We start from the raw sequence: 19,499 nt of genomic DNA, 5'->3' as shown, positions 1-19,499 counted from the left end.
TCAAACTTGCGACGTCACATGACATGTCACGATGTATCGCTACTTTTTTCCCATTGCCAGCAATGGGGTGGGCGCAGTTTTGATGTGAGGCATCCGGCCTGCGGGCCAGCAATTTGACACTCCTGTTCTAAAGAGGCATTTTAGCAAGATAATAATCTGCTGCTTATATAGCAGTATTGTATAATATGCTTTAGTCTTTCCAGTATATTATCTTTCCTGTATTTTCTGTGTTTTGATACACATGTAGTCAAGTGGAATGGGGAGGTAGGGAATTTAAATTCAATATGAACTGCTTGACTTTTATATATTTATGTTATATACTGCAATATTACTTCAGTTAAATGTTATTTAAAATTTATCTTCATTAATGTTTGTAATTTTATTCTAACTGCACATTGTATCTATATTCAGTTTCATGTTAAATTATGGGTACATCAGTTACAAGCATATAAAATCCTTATTTTTCAATTCTATTAAAGAAATCTAAGTCCTTGATAGGCAGTACAGTATACAAATGTATATTGTGTACATTACTCCCACATAGCAATCTTTTTAGAGAATTACAAGTGTGTTTTTTCAAAATATTATATATGTATGTGTGTGTGTGTGTATGTGTGTATCAGATGCAAGAAATCAGGAGTCCAGTTAGATTCAAAATGAGTACAATTTTATGCCATATTTACTCTAACTAAGAATTTGAACTATGAACCATCAAAGCAAATTGGTAATTGATAAGAGTCAATGGAATTCAGGGAGGGCTGGATGTAGATGAAGGGACTCCAAACTGGTGACATATTTGACTTCTCCCTGGGGCTCAGCCTGGTCATCTACATCATATATATTTTGATATGGATCTGTGTATTAAAAAATTCTCAGCCTAATGGAAGCTAGTAACACCAAAGATACTGCCAAGAACCCTCAAACACCTATGCTTCTGGTAAAGGACCAGACCTAAGATTGAGGAGGACTCCTACCATCCATATCATCCAGGGAAGAGAAGAGTATTGTCTCTCTTTGTGTATATCTCTGTATGTATTTTATATTACTGTTAATGTTGATATTATTTTGTGGGTTTTATTTCTTGAATGTTAGCTACCCATAGGCTTTGGAGCTGGAAGGCATATAAATATTAGTAAATAATATTTATGTTAAACAGTATACAATAATCTTTGTGGTGCTTTTTAGCAGAAGATGTTCCACAATTTGGCTGTAGCTTTATTATAATTTTGAATAATGAGGAACTTAATTAAATGGGTGATTTGTTACCCCCAATGCCCCTATCACCTTCATTTCCCCGTTTTAATAGCATTTAAGCTGGTTGCTGTAATTGTTATGATTCAGTCAAGAAACATCTTAATATCAGTTGCTGAATGATTTAATCAGAATCGGATTCCTGCACATTGCTTAAGGAAAGCAATTTTCTGTTTTAGTGTTATAACCTTCCCTTGCTATTTTGGAGCTTATTTAGAGGGGCTTATTAGAGGTGGCTGACGTACTTTAATATGTAAACAGCTCAGTGAATAGCTATATTAGGAACCTTAGCATATATGAACACAGAAATTAGAAACCATTTTGTATTACAGTATTGATGTCAGGCTAGCAATTTTTGTTGTTGTTGAATGCATATGTAGCTTACAGCAGAAAAATGATAGGTAAATATACAGAACTGAAGGTATCCATATCTGAAATTATTTTTAAATATTAAAAAAGTGCAGATAGATGCTTATATATACCATTAGTCTTGATCATGAATATTAACCACGCACCTGTGATAAAAAATTCCTTTTGTACATTTATAGCTAATGTGTGTATTACATTATCTTCCTATTGGCATCTTTTTGCTTTAAAGAAACGAACAATGTTGGTTTTCAGTGAGGCAGTGTAAGGTTATTCATTTTTCTAATATATTGCTTTAATGTTGTTAATATAAAAAGAAAATAGAGGCTATAGTAAATTGAAACAAATTAATAACAATTGAACAGAATGTTCAGTCCAAGGTCAAGTTTCCACTAACCTAGCATGGAAGGATGAGGCATAGATAAAAGGCAACACTGTTTCCCATGTGAAAAATCTATCCAGATTTCTTGGCTGTAATAAACATTACATATCTACTTACATGTGAAAGGTGCTGAGGAGAATGATGATCATTATTCTTTGTATTGCAATAATGTATAGTCTGGTTTAGTCTTTCCAGTATATAATTTATCTTTCCTATGGCTCTATGTTTTGATACATATATAACAGAAAGAGAGAGAGAGAAAGAATTTTCTCTGTACAGGTAGTCCTTGACTTACAACAGTTCATTTAGCGACCATTCAAAGTTATAGTGACACTGAAAAAAGTGACTTATGATATTTTTTCACAGTTATAACCTTTTGCAGCATCCCCATAATCCTATGATCAAAATTCAGTTGCTTGCCAACTGATTCATACTTAGGACCATTGTAACATCCCAGGGTCATGTGATCACCTGTTTTAATCTTCTGACAAGCAAAATCAATGGAGAATCCAGATTCATTTAACAACTGTGTTACTAACTTGTCAGCTGCAGTGATTTACTTAACAACTGTGGCAGGAAATGTCGTAAAATGGGGCAAAATTCACTTAATGTCTCACTTAACAACAGAAATTTTGGGCTCAATTGTGTTTGTAAGTTGAGGACTACCTGTATTGCTTTAAAATGGCTAACATGCCTGATGAGCTTTTCTATCCACAGAAGAGGTACTACTAGTGGAAAATTGTATTCTCTGCCCATTATACTTCAGCTACAAACCATACAGTATTGGGAAAGGCCTAAAAAAAGATACTTTAAGCTCTAGATTTGTGCTCGTGGAGTCAAGTGATCATTTGATATCAGATCCTAAACTGGAGTTTTTAAATCGATCCAAAAGCAGTCTACGGTAGTAAAAATGATAAAGTTCTGATTTAGAAAACCCAGCTCACATTTTCTAAACCCACTTCTCAGCATAACTGTTTCCAGATTTCCAGTTCCATTGACAGTACATTAACAAAATGATAAATAAAATGAGATAGCTTAAATAAGAATAGCATCTAATTTAACCATATGTCAGCCATAGGCAAATTTTGTATACTTGTATAGCCAATGCATTCTATAGCCACTTATCTGAAATCTATGTTACAATTATCCTTACCTCAGCTTTGAATTTTTTATATGCAATAAGTAAAATCAAACTCAATTAAAAATACAGCATATTTTAATTGTAGGTTTGCTTATTTAATATATTGTATATTTACAACTGAATTGTTTCAGTGTGAACTCAGACATTCCATTGCATAAAATCTTCCAGTTATATTTTAGGTTTGTTTTTTTCTTCTGTTCAGTTGTGTCTGATTTTCAATGTCATCCTGAACAGGTCCCAGGTCTCCACAGTTTTTTGGTGAAGAATTTTCAGAACTGGTTTGCCATTGCCTTCTTTCTAGGGCTTAGAGAAAGTAACTAACCCAAGGTCAACTAGCTGGTTTTGTGTCTTGTAGGATTAGAACTCAAAGCTTCTGGTTTCTAGCCTGATGTCTTAACCACTACACAAAACTAGCTCTCACTAATATTTTAGTTACAAAATTTTAATCAGAAACACAAGTCAATGTGTAATTACAGACCCAAGCTATTAACAGTGAAGTTTATTTTTTTCCCTATGAACAAAATTGTGTGAAATATTAGGGTAGTTACAGATGTTGCAATAACAATGTTCTTAGGAAATTATTTGTAAACTATCAAGCAATCATCCTGGGATATAAAGGGAAATGTATTAACTGGCATATTATGATGGCAGAATCATGTTATTAAATTAGATAAAGCATCTTGTATGCTTATGCTTTCTACTAAAATATATTATTTATGATTTATGAATGGCACAACTCAAAATGCAAATGAAGGAAGCATTTTAATAGTTGAACATTCCTTCGTTTCAAAAAGCTGTTCATTTAATCATAATGAAATGTTTCATTATGCCTTTACTTTCGTTTTATGATTTTTAAGAAATATTGAACTTATAAAAGTGATGTTAAACTACTCCACACAGTATGGAAAAATAGGAAATAGACACAATCTATATAATGAAACAGAAATGTGTTGATGTAGCAGTTCCATACATTTTTTCTCTCTATACCAGGAATGGAAGATGATGAGTTGAGAATTTTCCCTTTCTATCTAGCTCATTGCAGCAAAGAAATGTTGACTTAATTAATTAATTAATTTTTAAAAAGGAAGGAGAAGGAAGAGGCTTCTTGGTCTTATCCAGTTCTTTTCTTTAGAGTTGTAACTGATTTACAAGTGCACTCAGTATAATTCTTGGAAATAATTTCTTGCTAGGAAATTTCATTTTTTTTTTGTTTATTTTTGCAAAAGTGTTCAAAGTCAGAACTGTGAAAGAATTTTACAGCTGACTCATCTAATCTGTTATGGTCTGTTAAAGTATTCAATACAACATAATTGTGGTCAGAATGATGTCTGTAGAGTACATTGTTTCTCCTTTAAATTGCACTGTGTAAATTGTGTTCCCAAACAACCATTCCCCAAGGCTACTTCTTTATAGAAACAGTTTTCCAATCTAACTTTTTAGCCAGGCCAACTATTGAAAGAGAGAAAGACATCTGATTGATTGTCCTAGTTAGGTGTGCCTTTAAAACCAATAGATTAACTCACTAATTGTACCTATTTTTGACATTAGATTGGGAAATAACCAACATAAATTAATTCTTTAATATTCTGAAAGAAAAATATATTTTGTGTGTATTTACAAAGAAAACTGTTAAGACGTGTTAATTTGATTCAGCAACTTTGTCAATCTGAAAACCTTGGAAGAGAAGAATAATTAAAAGCAAAGAATATTTAAAGAATAATGATAACAAATATAATAATTATGATAAAAAAGAATAATTAAAAGCAAACTGTCTTCTAATCAATAATAATAATAATGCTAATAATATTAATAATAATAAAGTTGGAAGGGACCTTGGAGGTCATCAACTCCAACCCCTGCTCAGGTAGGTAACCCTATACCATTTTGGACAAATGGCTGTCCAGTTTCTTCTTAAAAACTTCCAGTGTTGGAGCATTCACCGCTTCTGGAGGCAGGTTATTCCACTGGTTAATTGTTCTAACTGTCAGGAAGTTTCTCCTTAGTTCTAGGTTGCTTCTCTCCTTGATTAGTTTCCATCCATTGCTTCTTGCCTTGCCTTCAGGCGCTTTGGAAAATAGCTTGACTTCCTCTTTTCTGTGGCAGCCCCTGAGATATTGGAACACTGCTATCATGTCCCCCCTCATCCTTCTCTTCATTAAACTAGACATACCCAATTCCATCAACCTTTCCTTATATGTTTTAACCTCCAGTCCCCTAACCATCTTTGTTGCTCTTCTCTATACTCTTTCTAGAATCTCAACATCTTTTTTACCTCATGGTGACCAAAACTGGATGCAGTATTCCAAGTGTGGCCTTACCAAGGCATTGTAGAGTGGTATTAATACTTCGCGTGATCTTGATTCTATCCCTCTATTAATGCAGCCTGGTACTGTGTTGGCATTGTAATTGAAGAACACAGTTACAATGGATTGGACTACAATGGAATCATAGTAGGGGCATTTCAAAATTTTAACTCTGTTTCCATCCCCAATATTGAACATTTTTATTTCTGACAGTTTCAGAACATTGAAACACTGTGGGAACACAGTGAGCCATTCAGTTTTCCTTCCAGCTGAGAAACAGGTTTTAAATGTAGAATTTGAACCATGACCTAGAGTAACAAAAATATTTTGCCCCCATTCAACTCTTCCCCAAAGCCCCCACTGCTAGTATTTCCACCTATTCTGACTTTCAGTACTCCTAATATGTACTTTTCTGTTTGGCTATTTGCAAAAAAAAGAAAAAAAGAAGGAGCAGTTGTTATGGGGAATGCACACCTTGGAATAAAGGCTGTGATAGTGGAAGTATAATATGACCATATTTTTGAAACCCAGTGTTTTTCACAATAGGTTTATATTAGAGGAGGAAAGTAACACTGAGCATAGGTCAATGATGGCAAACCTTTTAGAGACCATGATGGCAAACCTTTTAGAGACCGAGTGCCCAAACTGCAACCCAAAACCCACTTATTTATCACCAGGTGCCAGGTGGGCGTGGCCCACAGGGTGGGTGTGGTGGTCATGGCAGATGGGGGTGTGGCCAGGGTGGGCTTGGCCAGCTCGATATTGCTCATGGGGAGGGATGTCTGTGGGGGCCGGGCAGGGTTGGGGGAGATCCAGGGAGTCTCTGGCAAATGGGGCGGTGGGCAGGAGGCTCGTGAGGCAAGGGGAGGCAGAGCAGGGGTGCCATTGTCACAGGGTAAGGTGAGGCAGGGGCCGAGGCAGCTGCTGCCTGACACCATCGGCCCCTGCACACAGAGGCCAGTGAGTGCATGGGTGCTGGGATGCATCCGGCCATGTGGGACCTTGGCGAGTTAGCGGGCAGCTGGTTGAAGAGGGACAGTTGCCATCTCCGGGGCATGGCGCGCGTGCCCACAGAGAGGGCTCTGAGTTCCGCCTCTGGTACGCATGCAATAGGTTTGCCACCACTGGCATAGGTGATGAGAGATTGGATCACACACACATATACCAAGAAAATGAACTGTGGCAGCTTTTCATTGAATTGTGGACTTACTAGAAGAGTAAAGATCAGTTACTTCATAGTTTCTTCTAGACCAGGGGTATCAAACTGCTGGCCTGCAGGCCGATTGCATCATGCGGGACTTACTAGAGGAGTGAAGATCAGTTACTTCATAGTTTCTTCTAGACCAGGGATGTCAAACTGCTGGCCTGCAGGTGGTTGCATCATGCGGAGGCTGTGCCCACCCCAGCTCCGGCAATGTGAAAAAAGTCACGATACAACACGTCATGTGACACGTTGAGTAGACATCCGTGTTCTAGGCCTTCTCTAGCATAGTTAGGCTGTACTGAATGCTGAGCAAAAGGCTTATTTGTGTCCTGAATTTGGGCTGAAACAAAGAGCCAAAACAATGCAAAAATAGTTTTAAGGAGTGGTGGGATATCCAGCTTTCCTTTACCCTCAGATAATGCAGTCTAAAATTTAAAAAAATGATGATTCAGCTCTTGAAACAAGTTGATGGTGATGAGATTGTGCAGTTAGAATTAATTTGGAGCAGTGCAAAATGTGAACATTAAGGGACTGTATGTTTCCAGCTGTAGGAATTATACTGAAAAAAGGTTACCATATTTCAATTTTATATTAATATAGAAACTTAGAAAACCCTGTAATTATAGTCCTTTTAAATAGAGTAGAACAGTACCTAGTGACTTTTTCAATCGTGAAAAAATCTAGGCAGAGTATACAATCTGAGTTCTCAGTCTCCTTTCTTCCTTGAGTAATAACATTTAGCTTCTCATAACCGCTTGACATTGCAAACCTCCTAATTTATTTCATTAAATACTTGGGAAGTAATTTGTTGAAGTTAAGATAAATACTGAAGTATTCTCAACTAATGCTATATTAACATTTAAATAACCTAAATCTCAGTGCTAAGCTATTGAAGTTATGAATTCTCCACATGTTGTTATTGTTGTTTCTTTTGTTCATTCCTTTTTATAAATTCCTCTGGTGTGTGGATATATGTCTCTGATAAGACAGAAACTTTTTCAAAGTATGAGAAACTAATTTAATCACCAGCAGTTACAATTAACTTCATGACATCTATCAATTTTGGGAATAAAACGTATACTATGGAAAATCACATCTGAACCTACTATCTTATCCTTCAACAGTTGAGAATATAAGATGTTCCATTTATTGTGTGATATTTACTAGATTATGTCTATTCATAAGTCTCATCTTTTTCTAGTAATCCAATATATTACATTTGGATTAAATATGGTGTCACTTTACTTTTCCTAATGGTATAAGATCTAAGAAGGCCATCAGCAACAAATTTGTAGTGCAGCATTCATTAGTTAAGATTGAGGATTTAAATTATAAGAGTATATTTAATTACATTTTCTAAAATTTGAATTTTTAAAAAATGAAATACCAGAAAATTGAATAGGAACCATTAATTCATTCTGGGGATTTTGTTGCCTTCTTCTTCTTTTTTTTGCAAACCTGTCTTTTTTCATTTTTACTTTGAAGTTTCTGTATTTTAATAAAGTGAGATTACCGACAGGATTATCATTGCTTATACTACATGCTCAACTTCAAGTTGTTCTCATGCAAGATGTATAGAGGATGTGGATAAGTGTATGCTGTCACAATGAAAGCAGAAATTTTTATTTAGTTACTGATAACAAGGAGAGATTGGAAACAAGCTATGTTCTTTCACCCAACATCTGGTGAAACTAGATTGTTCTGAATAACTGTAATTACATCCTGAGAGCTTATCCAGATAACATTTTGTTTAATGTTCATGAAAAAGGATCTTATATTTCCTATTTTAACAGTCAGAGGAAAATTAACTTTTTTTAGGAAATATAAAAGCTTACTCTTGTATTAGAAAAGACCATCAGTGCTACTAAGACATTTGGCAATATCATAACTTTTCTTATGTGTCTCTTAAAGTCTTTACAATATTTTTAATGTCTTACACTGTATATTTTAGTGCTGCTCTGTAGGCCATTACATTTTATATTAAACCATTTTAATATAACTATTACACTCTGCTGTCTTCTTTCATTGGGTAAATAGCAAATACCAAGTTTAGCCAATGCATCCTGTGGAGAAGAATTGTAATGTATTACTTGAATACTTCATGAAGTTTTAGAATCAACAGAAACAGAAGCAGATTAAACAAAGACTGTTGTAAATTGTGGCATACACAATACATACATACACTTCCCTGAGAAAAAAATCTCAATTATGTCAGTGATATTTTCCTCTGGTACAAGTTTATAAAAATAAGAATTTTGTGGAGAGATTATTTATAACTGTGAAAATGAAAACAAAAGATGATCTAAAATAGTAATAAGTGATGTGAAATTTTAACAGAATTTTATAATGAAATGTTTTCAGTTGTTGAATATTGATCTGAATCTGTGATATGATTAATGACAATCATATCAATTGTGAAATTTAAATAATGCAATTGTGGGATTTTCAAAAAGAATATCAGGAAATACACACAACTTGAAAATTAGCAATTGTCACTAAAAATCTACTTTTAGCTTCAGGTTTTACATACTTCAAACACATTAATTGGTTTTAAAAACCTGTCCCATTCTTCTAATGCCTATTTTGGCTTGACTTACACATGAAAACACGTGTATATGCCAGGTATGTCCTCATGTCATGCTTGCTTGAAAATAATATGAATTAGAAAATTGCATTCAGATTTTATTATAAAAATAAAATATAGTATTTTCAATTATAATTTGTAACATAAGAATTCTGCATTATATAGAATAAAATTATGCAAACTTTTTAGGCCATAATTAGCTTTTGTACTGAAAACTAAGGGCTAAATCCCAAATTTAAGCAGCAAGCAAAAAAAATCAGTTGAATTTCAACTCAGTTGATACAGTTACTTCCCATTTATTCAACAATTTCCTCTATTGCACGGGTGTCAAACTCGTCACATCATGTGATGTGTCATGACATATTGCGACTATTTTTGCAGTTTCAATGATGAAACTGGCCCGCGGGCCGGCATTTTGACACCCCTGCTCTATTGTCTCATTAAAATTTTCTGAAGAGCTCAGGAGGATTGTCCATTGGTTACTTCCATTGTGGGGAATATAATTGTCCTTGAATATTCACAAGTAAGACACAAATGAAAGTGAAACTGTCTTACAACTGTTTTGGACAAGTTCAGAGCCTCTCTAAGCAGGATATTGTATCCTTGAATGAAGCTTAAGAATTAGCATAGACATAAAAGAAAACAGTATTAGAAAGACAGATATTTTAAAGGTAAACACTGTTGTGTGTGCATATGTATGTCTATATTTTACAACACTTTTTGCCATTTCAATCATTTTGATTCTAAACAGCATGAAAATAGATTTCACATTCAGTGAACAAATTGAGAACCAAAATTGCTCATTGTTGTGTATAGTCTAATGTAGTCTTATTTAAGATGAGTAAATATTAGCATGAAATATGTCTTCATATTTAGAATGCTTGTTACTCAGTTTATTTAGGTTATATTTGTCTGATCCCTTAGATCAGCAGTCCCTAATTTTTTGGATGCCAGGGACCAGCTCAGTAGATGGCACTTTTTCTGTGGACTGGGAGGGCATGAGTTCGTGCACTGCCTGCATCCTGCACATGCACAGATGGGGCTTTGCTCACTTGCACGACCAATTTCTTGGCGGGCCAAGGACTGGTGCCGGTCTGCGGCCCAGGGACTGGGGACCCCTGCCTTAGATCAATGAGGTATGAATGTAGGTAACTTGAATGCTGCATTAGAAAAAGTAAAAATGCTGCCTTGAAATGCTTATTGAAGAACTAGCATTTCTCTTCCCAAAAATGTTTAGCCTTTTAAATACATAAATCCAACGTATTATGCCTTTAGATATGTTAAAACCTGCTTTGGTGAATATTTACTTTCATGTAGTGAAAGCCTCTGTGTGTATTTCTGTTGTGTAATTTATTTAAAAGATTACATATTATTGAAATGCATTGTTTACAAGCATGTGTATCATAATTTCTTTTTATTAGATCTACTTGTGATTGGGTAAATTTTATAGACTTGGGGAGAAATACAGTAACATTACTGTTACTAACTTTATATTTTAAAGGAAAAAAAGTGTGCCACTTTTAAAGTGCTATTTTGAAGTAGGTGTGTATAAAAGAGGGAGCATAAAATTGCAAGTGAAATTAAGTGCTAAGAAAACTGAGTGATATAAATGATGTGTTTTTCTACTGACTTTTCTGTATCTTTCAGTTGCTGATATGTGTTTAAGATGAGTGGAATTGGTGAAAATTCCTCTGACCCAGCTCGGGCAGAGTCAAGAAAACGCAAGGAATGTCCTGATCAACTTGGACCCAGGTTAGTTTGGACATGAAAAATGTGTTTTGTATAATGTGAAGTTGAGTGTGCACTTTCATGTTACCAAAGCATTGTTGCCTTGATATATAACAACTGCTGTATAGATGGCTCATCATAATTAGTTATTTGCTGAAGAGTTTGGTTTTTTTCTTTCTCTACCTGTGGAAAGTTGGGTCAATATTTTTAAAGGAATAGATCTTCAGTAAATTAAATCTGCAATTTCTTGAACAGTGAGCAGCCTCTTATAAAGCAAACAACAAATGTATGCAGGATTGCGATTTCAGAAGACTCTGCATGTAGTCTATACAGGTAGTCTTCAACTTACAACAATTCAGTTAGTGGCTGTTCAAAGTTATAACAGCACTAAAAAGGTTACTTATGACCATTGCAGCAGCCTCATGGTCATGTGATTTATATTTGGATGCTTGAGAATTGACTCTTATTATGACGGTTGCAGTGTCCTGCGGTCATGTGATCATCTTTTGCAGCCTTCTGACAAGCAAAGTCAATGGAGAAACCAAATCCACCTAACAACCGTGTTACTAATTTAACAACTGCAGTGATTCAGTTAACAAATGGCACAAGAAAAGTCATAAATTCACTTAACAAATTTCTCACTTAGCAACATAAATTGGGCTCAGTTGTGGTTGCAAGTTGAGGACTACCTGTGCTTTCTAGTTGAAAAGAAACAAGACTACTCAATTTCATACCTAAAGCTTTTGTTTGCCTCCTACAGTTTGGAATGATGGAGTTTCTGCTTACCGTCTTAATACACATTGAAAGCAATTCAGTTAGTTTTTCTTCCCACCCTGCAAGCAAATCAGAAAGATTGGAGAAAAAGAAATTTCAAGAAATAATTTAAGCTGTTTGCAGAGCATGTGCAGGGTTGATTGTGTGATCACATTTTAATGGTAGAAGAATAAACAACTTGCTCTCTTGCAATGCCTTTCTTTCCAGTGTCTCTACTGTGCAGTGGAGGTTGGGTGGGAGAAAAATGAACACAGGTAAAGTACAAGACAAATGAGGTCTTGTCAGCCTTGAAAAACCAGGACCACTCATGAATTTCCAGTTAAACTGATTTATTACAACTCATGCCTATGCACGGGCATCTATTCAACTAACAGTTAGCACTATTTTTGCAATAGCTAAGGATCAGCGGAATTCAAGAAAGGTGGGACTTACTCCATTTGAGTAAAAGACTCTAGGCTGATTCCTCTTTTGACTCTGCCCCAAGATCTGCAACTCCTATTCCTACATCACTACTTGTAGAAATCTGTCTAGCTTGGGCTTCTTCCAATTGTTTGGATTTCAATAGTAGGAATTCCCAGTCCTGATCATCTTGGCTGGCTGGCAAATTCTGGAAGACACAATTTATATAACCTATAGAGCCTAAGTTGTTCTACAGTTTTAATTGGCAGCAGCACTTGCTTATGTATCAAGAAATTACCCTATATATTGCAGGCTAGAAATAAAGTCTATGGACACTTACATTGAGTCAGCTTACGTACATGCTGTATTTTCATGTCTAGTTGTAAATATAAACTTGGGCAACTAGCATATTAAAATTCCTTAAAGAAACAAAAGAGTATTGGTCATTTTATAACCTTTTTATCTTTATAATAAGCAATAATGAAGCAGTGATAAAAATAATTTTAGAACTTGAGAAATTATCCTTTTATGCTGGTAATATCAGTAAGTTAAATTTTCTAGTTAACTAATTAAAATCCGGAACAGGATTACAAATAATCCTTGCTTAATGACCCTAATTTACATCACTAAATGATGCAGTCATTAGATACATTACTGCACAGTTACCAACAGCAGTCCCGGTAGTTCTGGTTGCATTTGTTAGGCAAGGGTAGCATTGTTAGGCCAAGACCTCACATTTCTGGTCTGATGTACTCACCTCAAATTTAACTCTTGCCACCCACCTATCTCTCCCTGTCTCTGCCCTTTTGGCCACCCTATATTCCCCTACCTACCCCTGACATCCTCAGCTGACCTTCATCTTTTTCCTGCTGCTGATAAAGCATTCTGGCCACTTTAGAAAAGACCAGTGAGGATTAAGGATGGAAACAGTTAAAACTCTGGTGCCCTAAGGTGGTTTCATTGTAATCCTCACCTGGAGTACTCTGTCTACAATAAGCAAAGAGTTTTGCATCTAAATTTTTACAAAATAGTTTCACTTTTTAAAAAATATATCTTTACAAAGTTACATGGATTTTTATCCTGGTTCATGTTATCCTGGTTTGTGTTCCTTAATTCCTTAATACCAAAGCTGATATTAATTGGGCAAGATAGAAGTATAATCATATAAAAATGATTCCATATCTAAGAGCACCTTGTCAATGACTATTAAAAGTAATTTTTGGAAATTATGAATTGAAGAAAAAAATGTGTTTTTTTCATATATACAGATCTAAAAATGGCTCTGAATGAAACATAATTAGGAAGGACTATTAATGGAGTAATTTTTCCTGTATTTTGCTACTTTGATTAAAACTGTTCTTTAATTATGACTTGTACATTTTCGAGTTTAACTTTAAAACTTTCTTCCAGTCCTAAAAGAAGCACCGAAAAACGTAATCGTGAACAAGAGAATAAATATATTGAAGAGCTTGCAGAGCTGATTTTTGCTAATTTTAATGATATTGACAACTTTAACTTCAAACCTGACAAATGTGCAATTTTGAAAGAAACTGTGAAACAGATTCGTCAAATAAAAGAACAAGGTAGGGAAATTGTTTTAAGCATTATATATGGTCTTGTTTTTTTCTATCAAAACTTAGGTTACCTTAGTATTTCCTACTTGAAACTATTAATCTCATGATTATTTTGTTGAAATATGTTTTCATCCCACAGCGTTGAATTCTATAGAAATTGAATGGAATAGAAAGTAATCAGTAGAACTTCCGGTTTGCGCTCGTAGCGCATGGCCGTGTCAGAGTGGACCTCCACTCCCCAATGCTAATTTCACCCTGCCAGGGGAACCCTAGATGGGTCTGAAGTCGCCCTGTAGAGGTGACCACAAAGGAGAGGCGCCCCATTGATCACAAAGCGATGGCAATCGCTTTGTTTGATCTGGGGAAAGCCCTCTGAACCTGACAGTAGAAAGGCTAGCTGCATGCCAGCGTCTAGCCCAAGCTACTGCAGCCGAAGTCCAAGAGCAGTACCAAGAACAACGGTGAACAGCGTGCTTTGAACTAGTGAGAATATTTGATCTTCTCTCCCTTATTTTACAACTAGTCCCTGGGAAAGATCCCCAAAGCAAACAACCTCCAAAAGTGAGGAGAGGGGACTACATTCCTATTTCCCCATAGACGGAAGTGGCAAATTAACCTTTAAGGAGGAAAAAACCTTATTGAAATTAAATTCAAAATACTACAATCTGATCAAATTTAGAAACTAAAACAAACTGCTAAGATTATATTCTAAAGGATTTTTGATTGAATTACATAAAAAAAGAAAAATAATAAGAACTTTTTGTCTGAAAGCTGGAAAATAAATATTTGTTGATATCTAGTGGACAATGAAAATATAGCACATTAAAGACAATGCCCAGAAACAAAGAAAAAAAAATCTGTTCCCATGAACTCTAATAATCTTTAAGAAGATAGTTGCTAAGGAACAGAGAAGAGATTGCATACTGGGCCGGCTATAAGATTGGAAAGTGTTTGAAAGAAAAGAAATTGATTGTGGTTTAAATTTATGAACTGTTTAAAAACTTTGATCTATGACAAATTGTTGAGAAGGGAAGTTACAGGAAGGATTTAAGGCTAAATATATTGAATTGACAATTGACTCCTGAAAGAAAGAATTGTTATAAAACATTGATTTTATTGAAACCTTGACAACTGAAAATTAACAGTGGATTACAAAAATTATATATAAAAATAAGAACTACAAAATTGGATTGTATGGATTTTGAGTTTTGGTTAGCTTGACAAGGTTAATTACAAAGACTATGGCATTTGTGACAGACTACTCAAAAGGGGGAGACAACATGGATATGACACACTTATCAAAAAATGATAGAAAACCACACTTAATATCTACTCCTGAAAGATTTAGCCTGAAAGATCAAAGACCTTTACAAACACTTCAAGACAAGACAAATGCTTTCCAACACGAATGTATGCAATGCTATGACAGATACAAATTACAATAGACCTAAACAATGAGGAAATTAAACATAACTTTGATACTATAAGTGAATATACTTCTAACTTAAATCTACAATCAAAAAACATCCAAAGAATGATGGTGAAAAATGAACAGACAACAGAATGTGAACTAGAAAAAAATGACTTAAATGGTAAAGTTACAAATGAAGGGAATTATAACTTAATACAAACAAGAAAAACTTACAAGACTTGGATACAACAATAAATATGGAAAAGATATCTTATGCATTAGAATGTCAAAATAAACCTGAGGAGAAAGAAGACTTAACAAATGGACACTGCTAGAAGAATCATTGTTTGGGAGACAAAAAGCATACATCCTATCTACTATGTATCCTCTACTCCTAACAATAACTACAAAAATACAAGAACTGGACAAGTTGAAAATACTAATTTGGAAAACAATTTGGCAAAGGAAGAAGATTAGAGATGGGCTGAAGAGACTGGATTCGCCTACCAGATGGAATATTATATGAGTAAACACTGTTTGAATATGGCTAAATAAATAAATAACTTTGGCCATAAAGAGACTTTAGAGTAAGTGGGATAAGAGATATAAGTTATATAGTATTTTTTGATAACATACAAAATGTAAAAATATTAGGATATTGTAAGTGAAGGAAAAGTTTGAATTTTAAAGACAAATTAAGCTTGAAAAGATTTAGGATTAAGGAATGATTGAAATACTGAGGGGGAATTAGGCTTAATAAGAACTCTGAAAAAAAGAATATTGTAGCTAATTTCTAAAATCATTCACAGATTTATAATATAATTCTTATGAAGAATACTTCAGTATAAAAATGTTCATTTTCTTTGGTGAAAATTGAAATGTAGTAACCTGTTGTTAGGTAGTTATAAATTTAACAGAATAATAAAGTTGGAAGGGACCTTGGAGGTCTTTTAGTTCAACCCTCTGCTCAAGCAGGAAACTCTCTACCATTTCAGACAAACGGTTGTCCAATCTCTTCTTAAAAACCTCCAGTGTTGGAGCACCCACAACATTTGGAGGCAAGTTTTTCAATTTCAGATAGTTGAAAAACTGGGATGCCACATATTCATTGTTGAAACTTTGCTTGCTCTCAAAATATTCTAAACCAAGAGACCACTGTAGCAACCAGATTTGCCACAATATGGAAAAAAACCTATAGGATTAATCCTCAAATTAAGTTGAGAGTGAAAATGAACTCTTAATACATATTTTAATAGGTGTTTTCATTCTGAATCCAAATTTATTCATCATATTTAGATTTCACATGGTCAAACCAGCCTGTGGTAGCTATTGACTTAAATCTAACAGCATAAATAACATTTTAACAAGCATGAAGATATATGACAACATCATAATTAGATCATTATCATAAGTTACATTATCAAGTTAGAACCATTCATTCAGTGACCATTTAAAGGAATGGCAGTGCTAAATGAATTATACTTAATGTCAGTTCCTGAGGTTATGGCCATTCTAATGTCCCTGCAGTCATATGAACAAACTTTGGTCATTTGGCAGCCCTCTTGTATTTAACAATGTCAGGGCTCTTCAGCTCCTCCACCTGCCTATCTTCTGCCAACTCAGTGTCATAGCTAGGCTGCAGTAGAGGCCCAAGGCCTTTAGCACTCTTGTCAGTCTTTCCAGGTAGGCCAAACTGGAATGAATCAAGAAAGCTGTGCTAGCTGTTCTCCAAATCAACTGCAGGAGAAAGACAGTGAAGATTAGCCAGGGGTAGCATGGTGAACTAGCATAACCTGGAAGAAAAGGAAAATGCAGAGGCAGGCAGAGGCAGTGGAGTGCAAGGTGGCCAAAAAGACAAGAGTTGAGAGAGGGAAGATAGGCAGGTGAGGGAAGTTCAAAGTCCCTTACCTTATTGAGGCTCTAAGCTGCCAGGGACTAAGCCAGGAATTCCTTGGATTTGGGTGGTCCTCAGCTAACAACTGGTGGGATTCAGTTAATGATGGCAGCAGGGAATGCCAGGATTGCCGTGGCTCAGAAATGTGATTACATGGCATCACACTTTGTAGCTGCATCACTTTGCGATGGAAATTCTGGTGCCAATTAGTATTATAATTCAAGGGCTACTATATATAATTGAGAAGCAAAAATAGTAAACAGTAGTAAAAAAGCAAGCAAAATTCAAGTGGATCTCCATGAAAGAAACTCAGTGGATGAGTTTAAGTCACATTTTTTTAGCCCAATTAGAATGTTGCTGAGAAAATAAAAAGTAGATTTGCAAATAACCCATAGTGAATTCCTGGAAAATAAAACATTTTGTAAATCTAAAAATCCGTAATGAAAAACACAGTGGTATAAATTACTAACAGTGGATTTCAGAAGGTGAATGCTATGTAGATAATATATCTTCTGAAATTCTCTTTGGGTAGAGATATGACTGCTTCATCAATAGTAATTCCCTATGTTTGTTTATTTTGGTATTGAAGAAACTTACTGTCAAACTATATAATACTAGTATGGAGAAATGTCATATACTATCAGAGATGCTTAAATATATCCTTCATTTAAGAGAGAATCTGTAATTCTTCCAGTAAATGACAAATTTATTTATTTATGTTGAAATAGTAACTAAACAGGTACCTGAAATAGTAAATTGTATTTAGTTAGCTGCACTTAGAGTGAACTTTCTAAAATAAATCAGAATTAAATCCAATTAATTACTTTAAATATACTTCATATTGTTCATTTTGGATCCAATTCAATAAGAGTGCAGTATAATCTGACATTGGTGGCAGTTAGCACATTAGCAGTTCATTATATTAGAGACTGGTCATTATACTTGGTTCAGTTTATCTTTAAAATCAGCCTCTTCCTTTGATAATGATACTGTGATTATGAAAACCACAAGAAGAATGATTAATTTAAAAAAGACACTATCTGTTACAGCTGCAATCATGGTTTTATTAGCCTAGCTATTTATTTTATTGTTTACAAGCCATTCATTCCCTCTTTTAAATAGTTTGTAGTTTTCCAGGTATTTCTGATCCAGTTTAAATTTGGTTTACTGAAGCAAACTGTCTAACATACAATGTTTTTTCTAAAAACGTCCTTATTTCCTTGGTGCATGACCTTTGAATATTCCTAAGTATTCTAACATTTTCTCTGGATAGAAATAATAAAACATGATGGGCTTATGGGGCCTGATTTTTGGTACATCCTATATTTAAAATCATATATAGAACTACAAAATCCAAATTTCTTCCATTCTGTACAACTGGTAACATATCATGATAATACAGACTTGGATCCTGACTCTTAAGGAATGATCCTCTGTATTTTCTCTTGCATATTTCACTTGTTCAGTGTCAGTTTTAGTCATTATTGGTTTGCAAACTGATCTAGATGGACATACTATATGCTGAATGAAAGCATTTTGTATAATCTCGGTAAGATATCTTTGTCTCCTAATAGAATCCAAATATGTTAAAAGTTTCAGTATCTCTCCACTGTTATCCAGTCCTAATTAGATGTATTTTACATACTATTTTCTAATTTCGTATGAGCTATTGTGCCTCTAAATATTTGTTATCATGTCTTTCTCAGAGAAAGACAAGTGAACCTAGTTAGCACAACCTCAAGTAACACATCTTGCCAATACAATACAGGAGCAAATTCTACTGGAAGAGAATCACTGACTTGCAAAGAATGAGTCAGCTAGCTTTCAGCTCCTGAATATCTCTTGGATTAATCCATTTACCCCCTTGCACTTGCATCACTAGGGATAAAAGTGAAAGCAAGACTGCTTTTTATTCTCAGCCATTAGATGTGTACCAAAAAAAGTAAAGAATTAGAAATGTAGTATCATTCATAGTTTAGGATTGGCTGTATAACTGTCACTCAGCAGATTTTTAGACCTTTCATTTGCTGACAGGGCGGACTGTGCCAAAGAAGGGAGTAAAGCAAATCTTTACCCTTAAAGCTGATCTCAGTAAACAAACCGGGAAATAGTGCAGCTGTGCTTTTAAAATATGCACTGCAGGAGATTTCGGCAAGCTGGTGACATATCGTGCATTAATGTTGAAAAGATAAACACAATTGAAGATTGCAGGAAGGGGCCTTGTGTTTTAATGTTGACAGAATGCTTCCTAATGAATAAGAATGTGCTGCTGGCTTCACAGTGCCATATGGCAGCTTTTCTAATTTTAGTTTAGTACAGATGCATAATTCTCCGTGGTTTTACCTTCTAAAGTCATTCTGCAATTATATCTTTTTTTTTTGTATTTTGGGTTTTTATTAATAAGGGTGCCTGTTGGCTGTGTGCAGGTCTATGAAGGTATGTTGTAAAATATAATGAGAAAGTATGTTCTTTAAATAAAAGGTAAACA

At 34.7% G+C, this 19,499-nt stretch overlaps 1 protein-coding gene across 6 annotated transcripts in view; it reads left to right on the top strand.

Moving 5' to 3' along the window:
• Window positions 1–19,499, top strand: part of NCOA2 (nuclear receptor coactivator 2) — a 138,271-nt gene that overhangs the window by 70,147 nt on the left and 48,625 nt on the right. For 5 of the 6 annotated variants that reach the window (XM_039345399.1, XM_039345396.1, XM_039345398.1 and 2 more), the window contains 2 exons: window positions 10,879–10,983; window positions 13,543–13,715. In XM_039345399.1, the coding sequence (XP_039201333.1) occupies window positions 10,898–10,983; window positions 13,543–13,715 (259 nt within the window). In that variant the 5' untranslated portion in view covers window positions 10,879–10,897. Of the gene's footprint in view, window positions 1–10,212; window positions 10,368–10,878; window positions 10,984–13,542; window positions 13,716–19,499 lie in introns of those variants that run through there. The other variant, XM_039345401.1, reaches the window with a different exon arrangement.

The sequence above is a fragment of the Crotalus tigris genome, unplaced genomic scaffold (assembly GCF_016545835.1).
Source record: "Crotalus tigris isolate CLP2741 ecotype Arizona unplaced genomic scaffold, ASM1654583v1 scf7180000017952.28453644438:3035480, whole genome shotgun sequence".
Lineage (NCBI taxonomy): Eukaryota > Metazoa > Chordata > Lepidosauria > Squamata > Viperidae > Crotalus > Crotalus tigris.
This window is presented reverse-complemented; position numbering and strand designations above follow the sequence as displayed.